Source organism: Spea bombifrons, chromosome 5, assembly GCF_027358695.1.
Source record: "Spea bombifrons isolate aSpeBom1 chromosome 5, aSpeBom1.2.pri, whole genome shotgun sequence".
Lineage (NCBI taxonomy): Eukaryota > Metazoa > Chordata > Amphibia > Anura > Pelobatidae > Spea > Spea bombifrons.
In genome coordinates, this window is record NC_071091.1 from 12843276 (window position 1) to 12862829 (window position 19554).

At 40.0% G+C, this 19554-nt stretch overlaps 1 protein-coding gene across 1 annotated transcript in view; it reads left to right on the forward strand.

The window, feature by feature from the left end:
- Nucleotides 1-18396, forward strand: part of LOC128497195 (phosphatidylinositol 5-phosphate 4-kinase type-2 alpha) — a 51742-nt gene extending 33346 nt beyond the window's left edge. The window contains exons 4-11 of the mRNA XM_053467142.1: nucleotides 1759-1855; nucleotides 7814-7966; nucleotides 10103-10249; nucleotides 11323-11361; nucleotides 14201-14314; nucleotides 14977-15220; nucleotides 15563-15666; nucleotides 16684-18396. Of these exons, the coding sequence (XP_053323117.1) occupies nucleotides 1759-1855; nucleotides 7814-7966; nucleotides 10103-10249; nucleotides 11323-11361; nucleotides 14201-14314; nucleotides 14977-15220; nucleotides 15563-15666; nucleotides 16684-16764 (979 nt within the window). The 3' untranslated portion in view covers nucleotides 16765-18396. The remainder of the gene's footprint in view (nucleotides 1-1758; nucleotides 1856-7813; nucleotides 7967-10102; nucleotides 10250-11322; nucleotides 11362-14200; nucleotides 14315-14976; nucleotides 15221-15562; nucleotides 15667-16683) is intronic.
- Nucleotides 18397-19554: the final 1158 nt, after the last annotated feature.

Sequence of the window (19554 nt, forward strand, 5' to 3'; positions counted from 1 at the left end):
TATATATAATTATGACTGGATAAGATTGGCATGAAGTGTGAGTTATTTGCCGAAAAGTTTGCTTATGCCCAGCAAACGCTCAAGTAGTTAAGCCCCTTACCTTAGTAGTAAATTGACGTATGTGGCGGATTTGACATATTTTTTAATGATTTAGGCATGAGCAGCTTATATTATAAAGCACTCTTGGCCACTCAAAACATTTCTATCAAATCTATTAAGAATGCCCCTACTTTGTCTCTGTACTTTTACACGGACTGTGAGCTGCATCCAGGTCTACGGGGCTGATGCTCAAAAAACAAGTAAGAGGCTTAGTGCGTTCAAAGCATAAAAAAAAGGAAAAATGTTGCATTTCTGTGTCTCAAGTGACAACTCTTCCCATCTTGTCTTCATTTTGGGAAGCCCATTCTTTGATCTCACGATCAGAGCTGTATCTTTGAGCTTCTAACAGTTTGCTCCAAGGCCAGAACTGACAACAGCTTAAATTGCATTCATCTCTGCCTGGTTCATCACCCAGCTTTACCAGACTCTTCCCCACCGCGGATTCCAGTTTCCAGGACCTTGCGTTCCCTTTTATCACGCAGCCCTTGCAGCGAAACATTTAACTAGCTCACCAGCTCTGGGTTCCAGAATCCTGTATAACACAAATAATTCTTCTAAGGGATTTGCACTTATTTCTTTTTTTGGATATATTATTTTTTTTGTATTTATAGCTTTATCTTTGGAATATTCACACAATCATCTTGACTTGCGAGCAGCATTTTTTGTGTGCGGACATTCAACATTTGCTGGGAATCACAGATGGAAAGCTTTTTTGGCCACCATTTCATTCACCAGTGGTTGATATATATATTATTAATTATAACATACCTTCCAAATATAAAAAAAACATCCATGGGAAGAAACTGCCTATTCTGGTTAAACAGAATTACTGTTTTTCAACGTTGTCTGTTTCACCTGCGGTGATTTGTAGGGTCTTAAGGAGTTTAAGGATGTTAAGGGTTCCTTCGTTAGTTCCACGTACAAATACAAACTTGGTATTATTGTTTTTTTATGAATATATCTTTAAGAACTTCTGTTCAGGTAAGCAGTGTTGTGACAGCTGATAATTCGATGAGTTGTGTACCCCTGCTTTACAACAACGACCCATTATGGAAACCTGCACCTTAAGAAAATGCCCTGGTTTTCTTCTGGTTTCTCACACACGCTGCCTTGTGTTATTTGTATCAATGTACAATACACGGCCTGTTTGTTACTTCCTATGTGTCTCTGTTGGGACAATAAAAGACCTTACAAATACATGACTTGTAAGCACAGTGAGAATGGTGTTACCGCACAAACACCCAACTATTTGTTTTCTTCCTGGATTAATCCTCATTTTATATTTGTCCTTGTTTTTTTGGCAAATCTTTAAGGAACAGTCAATACCAGGCATTAATCCCCCAGATACGCCCATCACTTAATGGCCACCCTCCATATTGTCTTCTGCTACGCTGAACATCTCTGGCCTCTTCCAATATTTACCTTCCTTGTTAGTATTAAGCGTGGCTGCTGTTGATAATCTTCTGTAAATTTTTCAAAATCTCACTTTATGTTTAAAGGATTCTTGTGGATTTGAGAGATTTGCAGGTTAGCATCAGGTTAACCTTTAGGGCAGGTGACTTTTAGGTGTCACCTAAGATAGAAACATCCTTCTTCAACCGTAAAAACCATCAGATCATCTAGAATACTCACCTAATTCTACTTTTTTTCCTGTTGCAGAGAAAACATGCCAAGTCACTTTAAATTCAAGGAATATTGTCCCATGGTCTTCCGAAATCTGAGGGAGAGGTTTGGAATAGATGATCAAGATTTCCAGGTAGGACGCTTTTCTATTGCATTTCTATTTTCCCTTTAGTGCAAAAACTGTGCTCACGCGGGCCGCTTAAGTATTAAAGACCCTCAAACGGCAAAAGCCAGCACCCCCCTTGTTGTTAATGGGTAGCAGGCCCTTACGAGTTGGAGACCAGCCTGTATTTGGGATATCGCCTGTAACTCCTGTACACTGGATATTTGTATGACTTTAATCTTCTAATCTGAAAGCTCAGTAAACGTGCGTTTGTTTTTATATATTTAGGCAGCTTACGTTATTAATATGAGCTGTAACAATTAAAGGTTTACCCTGGACATAGGAGGTGACGGCTGCTCAGAATTAGCTGCCGTTTCAGCATTCGCTTATCTCCCTGTGCTCTCTGGAAATCGGGTTTCGTTTCCTGTATAAACAGCCGGAAGAGAGAATAAAAGGGGTCGCATCGCATTTTAACAGATTTCTGGCTAAAACGATGGAGCGTTTGTGGTGACCAAGCGTAGCCGTGAATGGAACCATCGCCTATGGGGTTTATTCGCTTAGCATGACATTATGTAGAGTTGTGGTTTCAACTTTATTTCACTATTCCTTGGGGCCAACACTAGCAGTTTTCTCCAACAAGAAGGGCCAAGCTGGCCCTGTATAATGCATAATTCAAATGGTTAGGAGACAAGCAATCTCCATGATTCATTATACAGGGGCAGTCAAGATCTTCTGGAAGCAGATGTTCCCTGGCGATGGACCTTCATAATATACCGTATTGTCTGCTTTTTTCGTGTGGCCTATAATCGGGGGTTTAGTCCAATTGGATGACCGGGGGAGAGGCTGTCCGCAAAAAGAGCGAGTCACGGGGACAGCCTCTCCTCCTTTCCTCCAATCGGGGGGAGCAGATGTGCGACGGGGGTGGAGACTGAACACATGGGGACGAGCGGTAGACAGCGGATAAGGTAGGGGACAGTAAATACTGTTTTAGCTTCCTAGTAATGTCTTTTTTATTAATTCGGACGATACTGTATAGTTTGATCTTGATCTTGCATACATTTCCCAAAATAATAGTTTCTTCCTATTGAAACAGAAAAATCTATTTACAAATTTGTGTTGTATGTGTTTAAACCTTTAACAGAAAAGAAGAGAAAGCTCAAATAATGTTTCCTCTAAGTGGGGAAAGCACTGCTACCTGTGTATAAAGGAAACTCGATAATAAACTATCATTTTCACATAACCGACCTAGACGTCGTAAAAAATGTCCCCGATTTAATTCCAAGACAAGCATGTTCTCAGACAATTGCCCGGTGAGTCACGCTTGACTCATGATTTTCAGGCTCGCAGCTCTGCCTCCGGTTGTATTACGGAGCGTTTATCCTGTTAGACTGACATCGTGAGATTCGTATCTCTGTCTAAATCCCTGCAGGCTTTGTGACAACTGAATTAAACGTGACCTTTTACTCAAAACCTAAACTTACGGATATTTATTCATTAAACGTACCGAGCAAATGAGCAGGTAAACTGCCGGCGTGTATGTAATAGGCGGTGTGTAAAACAACGGGCGTTCTACCGCAGAGCGGATATATTTGGCTAGTGCTTTAAGGCAACTTCGATACACACTGCCATTCAAAAGTTTGGAAAAGCTGTTTTCATGGAAAGCAAGAACATTTTGAGCTGTAACATAATTGCTAAAGGGTTTTCTAACCATCAATTAGCCTTTTAAACCTAAACTTGGATTAGTGAACACAACACAGGCGTGATGGAAGTAATGAAAGGCCTCTGTACGCCTATGGAGATATTCCATTAAAAGGCTTATATCTTGAAACCCTTAGAAACAACTTGTGGTGAGTTAAATGATGTCGTATTGTAGTTTTGGGAACTTTCTGACCCCAAGACGCAACTCACTTCTGCAATTCTCCAGCTATGAGACTATTTGGCCGCTCGAACCATCCTCTTCACAGTGCCTTGAGACAATATGGACTCACGTCCTCTTCCAGGTTAATTCATAACATTTCCAGTTGACTGGAATTGTTGCCCCGATGGTGGAAAACTTCCCATTTTGTGAAGCTCAACAGCCTTTTGCCGCACATCACAGCTGCACTCCTTGGTCTTACGCATTGTGATGAATGACTGAGAGAATTTGTGTTGTTTTGTGTTGTTTGCGAGGCCAGTTCCGTTTTTGTTCATCACCTATTTTCAATGTATGGTTGCAATTCGGCGGCTATCAACGAAAAGTTTGAATTCACTTAGTGTTATTAAAAGTCGTCTTTTTAAGTTGAGCTGATACATTCGAGGCGCTTGGTTTGAATATATACAGCTTTCCCACAATTTATGCCAGGGATCACAGGGAGACGGGAGTGTTTCTGGAGATGGTAATTAAAGTCTAATTCAACCGTGACTCATATTTCACATGAGAAGAGACTTTATTTCTCATGCTAAATTAATCCTATTACAATGTATGTTAAAGAATTCCAACTTCATCTTATTTTTTTAATGTATCATTATCTCAGTCCGTTCACAAGACACGCAGCGTAGAAAAAGTCTTCATTACAAGTCATTTGGAGCTTGTAGATTTTTTCTGTTTCCACTGGGCGTTGTTCCCTGATAACCACAAAATAGTTTCTTTTAAATGTGTCATGAAGGTGTAACAGGTCAGCGGAAGACGCTTGCTAGAAAGAAACCATACATTTTAGAATTTGAATAAAATACAGCACTAGATCAGAGTCTATTCACTAAAGGGAGAGCTGGCAGGAGAGCTGTGCTTCAGCTCGTTGACTTCACTATACGCAATGACGTCCAACAGCAGTGAGCTTCTGCTTCATGGCGAGCTTGGCTGGTCCTGGATAATATGTTGTTAAGTCTCCGCATCCGTTGAATTATACATTATATGGGGCCAGCTCTGCTCTTCCTGCTAGAAAAACCTGCTGTGTTCGGCCTTCATAATTAATAGTGAGAAAAAGGAGTTAAAACTCTCCTGTAAACTGCCCTCACAACTCTCCCTTTAGTGATTAAACCCCACAGACATTATTAAATGCCCCAATGTATACTGGCTTCTCCCGGGAGGACTTTCTTGCCCCAGTTGGCAGTAAGGTATTATTGCAGTGTTCCCCACTTTTACTATCTTCACTATTACACAATGTCGCTGGCAGCTATACATGGCAGGGAATTCATCCCAGTGGCGTGGATTCCATAAGCCCCAGAGCGTTAGAATGCGCAGCTCTATATTATACGAACCTGGTAAAGAACATGGCGCATGTTGAGAGTGTTCTCATTTAACCATTATTTTGCGGGAGAGTTGAACATTTCATTTCAATCACTACTTTATGCATCATTAAGGATCAACCCCAATAAGCTTATTCTGCGAGAGAGCTGAATTGGCCCTTCACAATGCATAGTTAAATCGGTGAAACGTCTTCCCCGGGATCATCCCGTATTAAAGAACCCTCCGGCCGTGGCGTGCATTCAGTATGTTGGCTGGAGTGTCCATTTAACATCGTATTCATTCTATATCACGGACTGTGCAAACAAAATGCTTTTCAAAGGAACGTCCCTCCTGTCCTTGGAAAGCATAAAAAAAACAAACAATAAAAAGCTCATGTTACTAGAGTGTAAAGAAAATGGCCAGGAAAGGGTTAACTTGTATTTCCTGATCTGGCTGCTTGTAGAGAGGCAGTTGTATTTTGGCTTTGATTAGGGCCGTTCTATGCCTGCCTTGGGTTGATGGTCTTTACGCGATGTGACTCCGGGTCACTGGGTGTCTGTTCTTCTTCTTCGTCGCTGCGTGTGTTATCGCGCTCGATAGATGTCAGGCAGATCAATATGTGCTGGGCTGGTTATTACATCCTGTATGTTGGGCTTCTGGTTAAATCCATTAAGGGTTTCTATCAGCGTATGCCGTTTGCCTTATCTGTATGTACAGAGCCGGTATACTGTATGCGTCCAGATGGCAGCCCTGTGCCGTGATGAATCTGTAGGGCACAGAATACGTGTACGTTCTGTTATATATAAAATTACTGAATGTGCTTCAGTCCCCTAGTCCAACTCCCCCGATGATTTGCAGTCAGCTGAGAACTCCGTTTGGTTCTTAAACGTTTCTCTGTTTCTTGGCGATTAAACCTTCAGAAAGAGGAACAAAAATGGCAGATCTAGAGAAATGAAAAACCCCAGATTTACAAGAACTGAGAATCGGAGAGTTTTCTGAGAACGAGCAAACTGTAAATATATGCATATATTTTCCAGAAAACGTGTCAACCCTACTCTGGAATAAATAAGGTTCTGGTTCTACTATAAGTAATGTTGGTTGAAAATTCTTAGATCTAAGTCCATCAAGCTCAACCCTTCTACATATCCTTCCTGATTTTGATCCAAAAGAAGGGGAAAAAAATCCCAGTATTTATTTTATTTTGCCACTTAAGAGAGAAGAAAATCCTTCTTGGCTCCAAAAGGCAATCAGATTTCTCCTGGGATCGAGACGCTCTAAAATAATACAGTTTATTCTATCATTTATAGCCCTGGCTCATATAGCACAGAATCGGTTACAAAAGCAGACCTAGATAGTCTCTATTTGACTTGTTAGCCAATAAATGTATCATTCTTGCCAAATCAACTCTTTTTACGGCTAACATGGGACAGCTCTATACCTTTAAAAATAAAACACACACAAAAAACCCTATATATCTATATATATCACTCACCGTAGTGTTCAGTGACCTTTCAGATGTATAGATATATTTTACTAGAACATAAAGTAATCAGATAAAAATGTTGTATTTAAGCAGAAAATGATGTCATGCACGTTCCTTTAATTTTTTTTGGTGCCCACACGCCACCTGCTGGACATTTCTTGTACTTCTGCGAGTTTTTGGTTTCCCCTCCCCCACACACCTCCCCAGAGACCAGCCCTTTCTATAATATGGTAGCGCAGAAAGGAATGTTTATGTAGCACTTAAAGGCATATGAATATTTATGAAACGATTAATGCGGCCTTCAATTTAAGATGATTATACGGTAAAATAATGGCATCACATCTGGAATATAGCAAAGCAGGGATTAAATTAAATGTTTGTCCACTCGCAGCCACGCACCATCAATTTTTATTGGGTACTTAATGATATGGTAGAAATGATCGCGTCATGATTAAATGAAATATCACGACTAGAGAAAATATTTGACGGAATGCAAATAGTTAAAGTATGCATGGATTTTTCATATATGGAAACATTTGAATTCCCGTTGTTTCTATGGATTTGTTTTATTGGGGCTCGGATTCTTGTAGTAAAAGCGGAAATCCCATGAAAAGTAATCGCTGAGCATTAAATACAGTGCCGTATACAGTAATGCAGATTATCGGCATGCGGGTAGGCGGTCCCGCTGATCATGGTGGGCGGTCCCTCTGGTGTGGTGGGATACACACCATTGTTGGAGGGGGAGTGGGGCGGGGAGTGGGACGTGCCACGGCCTGGAGGTTTCCCATAGTGCCCCGGAGACCCAGAAAAGCGGCTTTACCCGGAGTCTCCGGGCAATATCCAGAGTGTTCCCAGGTATGGAGAACATAGGGGCTGCAACCACAATTCTCCCTGTTTGAAGAATAGACCTATAAGCCATTTAATAAGCTTTTTTTACTCATATCTTGATAAGTTTCATTAAATAAGCACATTTACTGCCATATAAGCACATATTAATGTGCGTTTTATTCCAGCAGAGTTTATCTTAAAATCAGTAAAAATATGAAAAGCCATTTGTCGAGCTACTCTTCGTTTTGTGGCCATAGATTTTGAAGAATAATAGTCCAAAATGGGGCTGTTACAGGACGTCTCTGATGCAAAGTCTACTAAATGAGGCCTGCATCTCTACACCTCAAGCCCACTGAGTGTGATGGGAGTTGTAGTGCTGCGGAAGCCTGGGGGGGTACAGATTGTGTGTTTCGCAATATTTAGCGGTTTTGTGTCCTGTGTTTCGGCATATTTTGCGGTTTTTATCTTGCAGAACTCCCTGACGAGATGTGCCCCTCTAGCTAACGATTCACAAGCCCGGAGCGGCGCGAGGTTCCACACCTCCTGTGATAAGAGGTACATCATCAAAACCATTACAAGCGAAGACGTCGCCGAGATGCACAACATATTGAAGAAATACCACCAGGTAAATGAAACCAACAAAGTGCTTTTATAGGGAAAAAATATTTCCCAATACCTGTTTTTATCTGTTAATTGTTTTCATACTTCATGAACTGTATAAAGCACGGTGTTATTTACTCCTGGTGTATAAATAAATGATAACACCATTAATAATAATAGTGATAATTACAATAATACCGGGCCTGAAGAGAGCGTCATCTATGGTATGGAATGACTGTGAGAGGGTCACCATCAGAAAGGTACAGCCAGTTGTATGGGGGTCCAACCTGTGGGGTCCCCCCTTTAATCCCATGAAATGCATTTTGGGAGATTAACATGATGGGATGGCAGCCGGGCCCTAAATTAATACTGGGACCTTACAATTTCTGGTGTCCGGCCTGCCCGCTGACAACGTATTTTGATAAGTTAGAATGATTGTGGCTACCGGGGTGCCCAGCATCACAGTATAAATAGAGCATAAAGTATATATTGTCATTTAAAATATGAATCTGGTGCAAGTGGGGTGCTAAGCAGAAGCCAGTGGATTGCATGAGACAGCAGCAAATAGATAAATGGACTTGGACATCTTATTGGTTATATCCTCTCCATAATGTGTGTTAATAATACTTTTCCCCATAGTCATAGCTATAATTTTATTATTTTACTATTACCCATATCTAATACGCAAACCACACGCAAATTTGACTCGGCTTTGATCCTTCGGGCACCCAAATATGCTGCCCTCCTCTCCCTTCGCATTAGCTGAATGTTATACGGTGTACTTTAGCGGAAATTCCGCACGTGTTTATTCTGGAGTGAAGGATCTACACACATGTAATGCTGGCATACTGTAGTAATTGTAGTTAGGAACTATTTAATTAAACCAGATGTATGGGCAGAAAGTATACTTCCTGCACATGCTCAGTAGCATTCCCATGAAGGTCAGTTGGTAAGGTCAAATCAGTATGTGTGCTAGCAGAACACCAGTGTTCAGATATCCATTGACTAAACAGGAAGTGCCACTGAGCGCGTGCAGGAAGTGTACTGAAGAATGCTCCCTGCTTTCAGTGGAGGCAGCTGGGGGAGGAGTTAAGTGGTTTGTGGCGGACATTCTGTGTCGTCCTTTGTGATGATCACCGCTGTCTGATGAGAGTCCAGTCTCCCCTCTGTCAGCAAGGGCCAGCATCACCGGCACTCAGCTAACACAGAGAACTTATCAGCGACATTGTTTAAATGCCTGGATGAACATTTGGCCGTTTGTTTCCTGCTGGGTCACAGCTGACACGGCAAAGAACATTCTGGTGCCGCATAAAGCTGCGCTCAGCAGAGTGGGCGGAACAGCACTTTTTGAAACAGCTGAAGAAATATGCGGAAATGGTTATGTTTTTTTCTGGTATTTTTTTCCCTTGCGATATGTTTGTCGCATGTGAAATAAATCTGCATTTCCAAAGCCACTAAGCTTAGCAAGTGAAGATCTGCGCTTCGCCTTCATAAACTCTCACTGCTCCTTGAGGCACATTTCGGCTGAGTGTGGGTTCATCGTCTCCACGCTGGTCAGCTGCCAGCCATGGTATGAGAAACACAGGTTTGGATCACGCCGCAGGTTATCACGTTAAAGGTTTAACAGCACATACATGTCTGCGTTTAATGACTGCGTTTGTATTACGCCTTGTTTGCCGGTGCATAATTTAACGCAGGAGAAGCACTTTCTCTGTGGAGAGATGCACTGGGTCACGGAAGGGACACCCGCAAACCTCTGTACGATCTAATAAGAACTAGAGATGGCTTTAATACACTGAATATATCATACCAATAGAAATGCTCTTCCATAGCGGAGTAAGTCGCTCTGAACATCAAAACATGGAATTTGATGAGAACCATTCGGCCCATCTAGTCTGCCCATTTTTCCCGATCTAAAGACTCAGATCTTAATCAGTCTTGTCTTAGATTCAGGAGAGCTTTATGTCTATCCCATGCATGTTTAAATTCCCTCACTGTGTTAGCCTCTACCACTTCTGCTGGGAGGCTGTTCTGCTAATCTACCACCCTCTAGGATTCAAAGCGTTGTATGTGTGTTGTGAACGTGAAGTTATTCTCCATAAACATATTTCCTTGGGTTGCTCATCGGTTAATTATTGTGACTTTCTGTATATTCTTGCAGTTTATTGTGGAATGCCATGGGAACACGCTGCTCCCGCAGTTTTTGGGCATGTACCGGCTAAATGTCGATGGGTTAGAGACATACATGATTGTTACGAGGAATGTGTTCAGCCACCGCCTCTCTGTCTATCGAAAATACGATTTAAAGGTAAGAAACCATCCACACATTACTATATTTTTGGATTATATGCAAATTGCTATTTCCAGCCAAAAACAAAATAAATAGAATTTTATGGATTTTTTGGATCAAATTTCAGCATGCAGGGAATTCAACTTAAATTTCTCATTTTTTTAAATTAAACAATTTTGTTAACATGTCCTTTGTTGAGTCGCTTGTATTATATCCGGTGGGTTTTTTACATCACACTATTTATTTATAATTTCTAGGTAAAAAAGCGTTAAATCACATTTAATGAGATATTAATTGTGAATTGGAGTTAAATCCAGATAAGAATTCGGACACACATTATATTTCTGTTCATCTGAGCATTGGTAATAAAAAAGACAAAAAAGTGCATGATCAAGGTCCCCGCTCGGGGTATGTTACCAGACCAAGGGGGAATATGCCGTCCATACGGGCCGCAGTAGACATTTCTCCATCAGCATTATAGATAATCTGGTCCGGTCACCATTCCTTTCCCGGAATTCCTGAGCAGAGGATCGCCGCTGAATGATCTTGTCCGTACAAACGCATGTAAAGAGGATTTGCCTTCATGATTTAGCAGACGGCGCTCTCCATAACGTAGCTTCATGATTTTTCGCACGAGCGCCCTGTAACTCATGGATACAAAGCTGCCTTGGGCAAAAAAAAGGGAAAAAGTCGTAAAATAGCCTAAAATTCCAAGCTTTTAAAATCCAATCAGCGGATTCATTAAGCCTTCCGAGTGCCTGAATCACAGTGTAAATGAACTAAAACTGAAACAATGCAAAATAAAATATAAAAAATAGCATTTTCTTCAAAGGATAGAAACTAAAATAGCCTATGTAATTAACAATAAATACTTTTGGACATGTTATACATCTAAACTGATAAGAAATCTACTTTCCCAGAAGCATCGAGTAAATTGGAGATAATGACTAATGAACCCATTGGCACGTGTATTTACATGAAACAGCTTAATTGTTTTAATCTCATTTACATGTATTTAAGTGTTTTTATAAATAGCAACAATGCATCACATTTTTTTTTTAATGTTAAGTAATTTCCTTTCTGTTTCCCAGGGCTCCACCGTAGCTAGAGAAGCCAGCGACAAAGAAAAGGTACTGGGGATTTTTATTCATTTTAATAGAAATTAATTTTGTATGTGTTTTATGTAATTCCAACTGCATGTGGCCTGTGATTGGAGAAATTCTTGGAATTTGGAATAATTTTATATTTGTTTTATCGTATCTGCTGTGGAAATGCTAGAAAATGTTGATGAGATAAAATTGCTGAGGAACAGAAATCTCCAGAATACAAAGCTCCTGATGAAGTCACCATTGCAACTAAAGTGTTTTAAGGATGGAAGTAGAATATAGTAGAATATGAACATGTCTTCACGTAAGGAGCAAAAACCTGACTCGCCATATGATCTATTGCTTTAAATACAAAAGGCGGCTTTTAAAATAACAATTACTTGTATAAATCTGAAGCAACATTTTAAAGGTGCTGTCCTACTGAGACAGAACACTAATGCAGTTATACAAATTAAAGTAACCAGATGTCTACTTTCATAATTTCTTCAATAGTTTTAATAACTATGTAGACCCAATATGTGGCAATACAGCAACAAAACATTTAGACCTATAATTTTCCTTTCACAGTATCACATGACTGCAGGTGTAAAATATTATTATTATTATTATTATTTATTGTTTTATATAGCGCCATCATATTACCAATATGTTTTCATAATGTGTGAAGCAGGAGAGTTGCTGCCATATAAAGGGTGGAAGGAGCGAGGCACAGATTCTCTATCGTTATAATGTATCTTGCGCGTTAACAAACTTGCGATTATAAATATTATGTTATTCCATTTATATATAATTAGCAATTTTAACTGGATTATCTGTCCCCCAAATGTTTTCTCTTAGATGCTTTTGAAACCTTAAAACCTCCCATGGTGTGAAAACGTATTTAATAAATGTGTCTGCGTAAACAAATATACCCCATTTGAGCGTTCCCTGATCATATTACCCCTTCTGCTGTGTTTGGGAGGTGGCAGTACCCGCTGGTCACGTGATACATCTCTCTCATTATCACATACATGTCACGTACATCTCTCTCGTTACCGAATAGCATTTTCTGATTCTCCATTTTCACATTCACAGATTTTTATATATAAAATTAAAGCCACAATTGCAGACTTCGGCAAACTCTGGCCTACGTTTGAGACTCAATAAAAAGCTTGAAACTAAAGGGACCATTCAGTTATCATATTCATTAAAGTGCCTGGAGTGACCACTTAAGAAATATAGTGTTTGTTATAATGTGAAAAAATGCAATAAGTTGACTTTACATAGATTATAATACTGATTTTCAGGGCTGGTCATTAGGACAATATTGCATTAGGACAAAAAATGTCATTTCTAATATAAGAATTTGAGTGATTTTTCCGGCGCGGTTCTTAGTATGTGTCCCCGGCATTGTGGCCAAAACACAATGTTCACATACGTGATTTATATATGCGGACAGAAAATGACAAAGGAATCTGGCAAATGCTAAGCAATGTCTATAGAAATGTATCCTAAAAACAAAGGTGTAATTGGTAGGAATTGCCAGCGTTTGGAGACTTGAGAGGCAGTTTATGTTCTCAGTAGATTGGGAAGAAGCCATAGCCTCCGGACACGTTCCTATTCTATCGCTAGATATCTTGTTTAGTTTGGCAAATGCAGCATTTCTTGCATGTTTATTTTGAGGGGGGGGTGAAATCTCTGGAGTGGAAGGCAGAGACGTGGCTCTCTGGTGTGCATCTGCAGGAGAAGCGTCAGGACATTCTACAACAGATGTCTTGGGCTTCTGAAATGACATTGACCAGTTGTCACGTTCTTGCATCTGTTTTGACTTTCTTCTTCCCGCAGACGATTCATTGTTCTTTGATAGAACAAATCTCAGGAATCCATGGCAGATTCCGTCTCTCCAAAGCATGATAGGGAAGCGTTTAGCATCCCTGGTGGCCTGCCTGGTGGTGTAGTTCCAATGCAGTATAAAATTAGAGGTTATCGTTCAAGTTACTTCTTCTTTAGTACTGACAGTCTGGGCAGACAGCCAGAATTTAGGAAGTGTGGCGCTCAGTAGGCAATTAAGTAAGAAGGGGAAAGGAAAAAAAAATGACTGCCGACAGGTTAGAGACTGAACATTGTGCTAAATGTATTTTTTGTTCAAACAAATATTATTTAGAGCACAGTGTCTATTGGGTCTGTTATAAAACCAATGCATGTTACTGGGGATGTTTAGGATCCAGGTACTTGTTCAGCTATCGTGGACACCGATCTAGCATAGACAGTCGGAATATTACTCCTACCATGATCTAGAACATGATCTAGAACATGGGAGCAATAATATCACAACACCGAAAAATATCGAATTGACTGCTATGGTAGCCATAACATATGTGAGGTAATGCTGATAAACATTTTTTAATTGGTTGGAATCATTCATTTTAAAACCTTTTATCGGACCCATTTAGAAAAAGATCTAAAGTTACATGTGGTCTTCTTTAGATCAAATAAAGAAGAGACCTCTGAGATCCTGAAAGGTTATGGATAGGTACAGCAATTAAAAGGGCCAACTTAAATATTTTTTTTCTAATACAGCTACATCCACGTTTTTAAAAATTAACCTTAAATGTATCAAACATACATTTTCTTACAAAAATATCTACAGATAGAACCAATAGTATATGGTCATAGTATCAGGTCCCTACCTCAAGCCCTGTGTTCAAAGTTGTCCTTAAACACTAAAGATGCCACGCTGCCCCTACTTCACGTCTCCTATGACCGTGTACATTGTGCTTTGCTATTATTATTACCATTAAAACCATCAACTTGCACATATTTGGTCATTTCTTATTGTATGGCCTGTGTTCTTCTATACTCATGTTTGCTTGTTTCCTTTAAGGCCAAAGAACTGCCAACTTACAAAGATAATGATTTCATAAATGATGGCCAGAAGATCTGTATCGACGAGAACAACAAAAAGATGTTTCGGGAAAAACTCAAGAAAGACGTGGAGGTAATTTCTTCAGTTGTGGACCATGCGTTGGCTTTTACTGGACGATTCAGAATATATTCTTCATACTCGGAAAAACAATGTGTTTATTTGAAACAGAAGCCTGTAATGAGCTGATTGTTTTGTTTACTGGAATTCTGGAAAACACACATTTAAAAAAAAAATCAACAATAGTCATTTAATTTCAAAGAATAGTTACTTCCGCTCTTACAAACTACAGCAATGACGTGGCCAAAAAACATCCCCTGGTGGGGTTTCCAGGCCAGATCAGATTGGCAGGCTTTTTGTCGAGGTGCATATCATAAGGTTCACAGTTTTGACTGAACGTACCATCACCACCCTATATTTATTAATCCATTTTAGGCCAGGGTATATTAAAATATATGAATTATAGTCATAGGAGAAATTGCCAGCTCAATCACACAAGTTACGCCAGCAGAAATTGGGAACATTGGCAGTTACCTACTAATAGAGACAAATCATCATCACAAATCATAGCATCCTCCATAATAAATAATGATGCATAAAGGGATGTTGCTTTAATGGGTCTCATCCTCGTTCTCATTTTTTTTTTGTTTTTCATTTATGTTTTATTCTTTTCTTCTTTGAGTGTGCCGACACGTTCTAGATACATCATAATGATGTTGCCTTTTGATGAACTTTAGTTTTTAGCTCAGTTGAAGCTGATGGACTACAGTCTGCTCGTGGGAATCCATGACGTGGAAAGAGCTGAGCAAGAGGAGGTTGAGAGCGAAGACAACGAGGGTGAAGATGAAGGAGAAAGCGATGGGACACATCCCATTGGCACTCCACCAGACAGCCCTGGGAACACGCTGAACAGCACAAGACCCCTAGCTCCTGGGGAGTTTGATCCAACAATAGATGTGTATGGAATTAAAAGCCATGACAGTACGTTGCTACCTATTAATGTGTGTTTTACATTTATTTAGCTATAAGTAGTAAGACAGAAGTATTGTAGTTAAAATCCACAATTACACTAAAAATAAAAAAGGTCATGTGATCTCAAACACTCACACTCAGTTTTGGGTCAAAAGATACTACTGTAAGGACTTATTCCATATCGTTACATGTTGATCACAGTTTATGGATTTTTAATTTGTATATGACCACATATTATGAAATATAAAAGGATTCGAATGCCAGATCAGACTTTTCTGTACTTGGCTCGCTCCAGCAGCGTACAATTTTTTCATGTCAATTATATAATAATGAGGTTTTTTTTCCCTCCAGATGCACCAAGGAAAGAAGTCTACTTCATGGCCATTATAGATATATTAACTCACTACGATGCTAAAAAGAAAGCAGCTCACGCAGCAAAAACTGTAAAACATGGTGTAAGTATTGATGCTTTCACAGCTCTCGGTTGTAGGTCAGCAGCGATCCTTCTCTAGGACTTTGTAGGTTTGTAATGTTTCTGGAAATCAAAGTTGCTTTTTCATGTGTGGTGTGCACATGCAGATTATGTATTGTGTTTTCAAGGACAGATGGGGCATTTTCTTACAGACTGTATTCAATCATTTATTTATTTTTTATTTTCTTTTTTAAGATTTGCATTTATTATATGTTTGAAAGAGAGAATATTTGATCTCTGTTGCAGCTGATTGCACAGTGATCAGGAAGCGGGGTCCTATAGCACTTTACTAACACTGTTACCTATTTGGTAGCCTCCATTTACTACTAAGCCGAGTCATGACCACCCCTTCTACTAGCCTTAAAGATTGTGACTTTGCAAGTTACCCTTTAGAGAAGAGCGGCACAATTAGACATGAAATCTGTGCACGCTATCCCTCCTTTGCCCAATGTCTGTCCAACTCTGCTTTTTCATATACCCTTTACTTTCCTTCTCCCTTACCCCGAGCCAGTTCTCTTCATTCAGGTCTTGAATACACCCCCTCTGATCTTACCTGGTCTCTATCATCCACTTTTGTGCCAACCCTAACTTACATGTTCTGTAAATCCCTCTGCACTGGATTTTTTAGGTCTTCAAAAAACCATCCCTGAACCCTACTTGCCGGTCAGACTACAGCCATATCTCTCTACTTTCTCTCACCGCCAAGCTTCTCCAATGGCTTGTGTATAGCCGGCTGAATGACTGAACTGGCTTATTTAATGAAAAAAGTCCCTTGATGAGATCATAAAGCTCAGTATTGCCGGATATAGGAATCACTGTTTCACATCGTAATCTGTTATGTCACGTATGTGCAGATTTGCCTAATTTACTGCTGAAGCCAACTGATTTTGGAATAAAGTATGATATTCAATATATTATAAAATATATAAATCCGGCTAAAAGAAATGTGCAAACTTTCTTTCTGTTGTGTCGATTAACTTAAATATATTTTCATTTTTAGGCCGGTGCGGAGATTTCCACTGTTAACCCCGAACAGTATTCTAAACGCTTCTTGGACTTTATTAACAACATTCTGACGTAACCTCTCGTGTTACCGATGAAACATCGTAGAAGGAAGAAAAGATACCGATGCAACGTGGGGGGATAGATCAACAGAACTCTCTGTATCCAATGCTCGCCATACACTGAGGATCCCCAATAACTTGCATCTTCTGGCAAAGATGGTACTCGCAGGGATTACAAATCTCAGTCGCTTCCTACTCACCTTTTGACTCGATCACGTTTCAGAAAAGAAAGATAAACCAACTCTACAACGCGAGTTGCGCGAACGCAAATGCACAGACTGTAACGATATTACAGACAGATGAAGAATTTCTTATCCAGCAACACAAATGCATGTTTATTAAACCGGTTCAATGCGATAAACTGTAGATCAGTTTATTTTATTTTATTTTTTAACCTAGAGTGGTGAGGGTGGTATTTCATTACAGAGAAGAAGAAAAAAGAGAAAAAAAGTTGGAATTGTACATTTTTTTCCAATCTGCTTTTTTCTCCTCTCACCGCAATTCAAACTCTTCACATTTAAGTATAGCTTTCTGAACGCTAGAAATCAGAGGCAGGGTTACTGAGGACTACAACCACGGATGCTTAAAACTTCATTTCTACTCTTTTTGGACTCATCAATGCTATCATAACGCCTTGTTACACGTCTGCACTCTTTAATAATAATCTGCACTCCGACTTCGGCCATAACGTGTTTCGTTTTAAGGAGGCTGTCGGCCCCGGTCTGTGTTACGAGAGCTTTAAGCTTGTGTAGTTTTAGGCAATACTAATAACCCAGAAATGTAATAGTTTGGAAAATGGCAAAGGGACATAAAGGGTTATTTTTTTAATGAAATGTAGGAATGGCTGAATTTCTTCTTCATATTTTTCCTGCCTCAGAGCTGTTCCCCTTGTAAAGCGCCCCGGCGGTTAAGGGGCTCATGGACAGGGGTAAGGAAAGATTTTTTTGGAGATTATTGTTTACATTGTTAGAACTAGGGCATTTTATTAATATTTCCAGTGTGATGCCTAAATGTCTGTATAAAACGTAACCGTGTTGCAGTAGAAAACACATGGACACGCATAACACAAAGAACAAACACGTCAGGGGTCACTGATATTTTACTGTTATTCTATCATTTTGTTTTCTGTCCGTTTTTGTATGTGGGCGACCCTAACAGCGTTTGGAATCTGTGAACACATTTTTATGTGGGTCGGAAAAGTATCCCGCATTGCTATGAACCCCTGATGGCGGGCATTTTGTTCGGACCTACTTAATTGCGTAGGGGATCTGTTCCATTTGTGACATACATGTTGCTCTGTTGTATTTCTCATGCCGTTGGCGTTCAAAATGTTAAATAAAGCCCTGCGACCTTTCTTCAGAATTTAGCAGCTTGTTGCAGATTGGTGGTAGAAGTGGTAAATATGTGCCCATGAGCATACTGGGGTTAGTGGGAGTTATAGTGTAACAGCTGCATAGCCACAGTGCGGCTGGAAAGTCTTGGAGACGTTTTCTATCAGTGCACCGATGTAAGTCCTGCGCCCTTTATATATGACATTAGGTAGTCAGAACTTGAGTGTTGTAGCCAGTTAGGCTGCATGACTGCCTTTTACAGAGCACAGGTATGATGTGTCATTTGTGATATTTCAATCACATAAAATAATAACCGTTTCATGCGTTTCATGTCTCTTGTTTAACTCTTAAAAACATTGCCATGTAAGCGTACAAGCCTTAGTTACTAAACTCCTGGGCGCAGTGCGTCGTGGGACCGTTATGGGACCGTTATGGTATATAGAGTGTGTGGGAACGTTTATGTCGTTAACATTTTCTAACATCTGTGGTATACTGAATTCTCTCAGAAGCAACGATCCGCTGCCCGCACCTAAAGCATAGTGAAATTCACAAAATTTTGTATTACGCCGTATAAAGAAATGCTTTATAACTCTCCGGGTGAGACAGGACTTTGGCTTTAGTGATTTACGGCTAATAAAGCACCAAGTTCCCGAGGCAAATAGCTGATACGGAGTGGGCATTACACGAAATAAGATTTATTGGCTGCTGGCAGAGGATCATGGGAGTTGCGGTACAACATCTGGACAGCTGCCTTTGATTTAAAGTAGTTTTTTGTCAATGCCGTCCTACATCACTGTATACATTATCCTCGAGGCATTAGTTTCCCCTGTAAAGGTATATATATAGAGAATACACTCTGAATTCAGCATCGATTCCACCCATTTTACTGCATGAAAACATATACATGCGTTTGTTGGCAATCCTGATGTCTTATTTACTGCTCCTTTTGCCCTGAAGTGCCAGTGTTCCAAAGCCTCAGATTTCTACCCAAAAATTCACTATAATCCATGCAAAACAGACTCCCAATGTACATAAAATATATACCCATTTGGGGGCTGTAGTGTTCCCTTAATCAAACAATTCGTCCCCCCCTGCAGCACTTTACATGTGTTGGGGGCAAGATTATTTACAACATGTGTCCTGAAACGAGCGTTGCGTGTATTTATACATGTGCACACGTGCTACTTGGTGTATTCACTAAACAATTAGAACTAGTGTACTGGGCCACTTCGGTAGACTTAAAGTTTTAGATAGATCTGTTGTGATTAAGGAACACATTGGTGTCCTTTCAATCTGAGCCCCACTAAGATATTTGGCATCAAACATCCTACATATTCCGTAACGGAGCGCGTCGGAGTTACCGATGACAATAAGCGAGAGTTTCCATGCCTGCGTGTGTTTTTAAAGCTCGGGCTGACCGTATAGATCATTATTGGTGCGCACGTTTTAAACAAATTGTGGGTTTTAAAATCACTA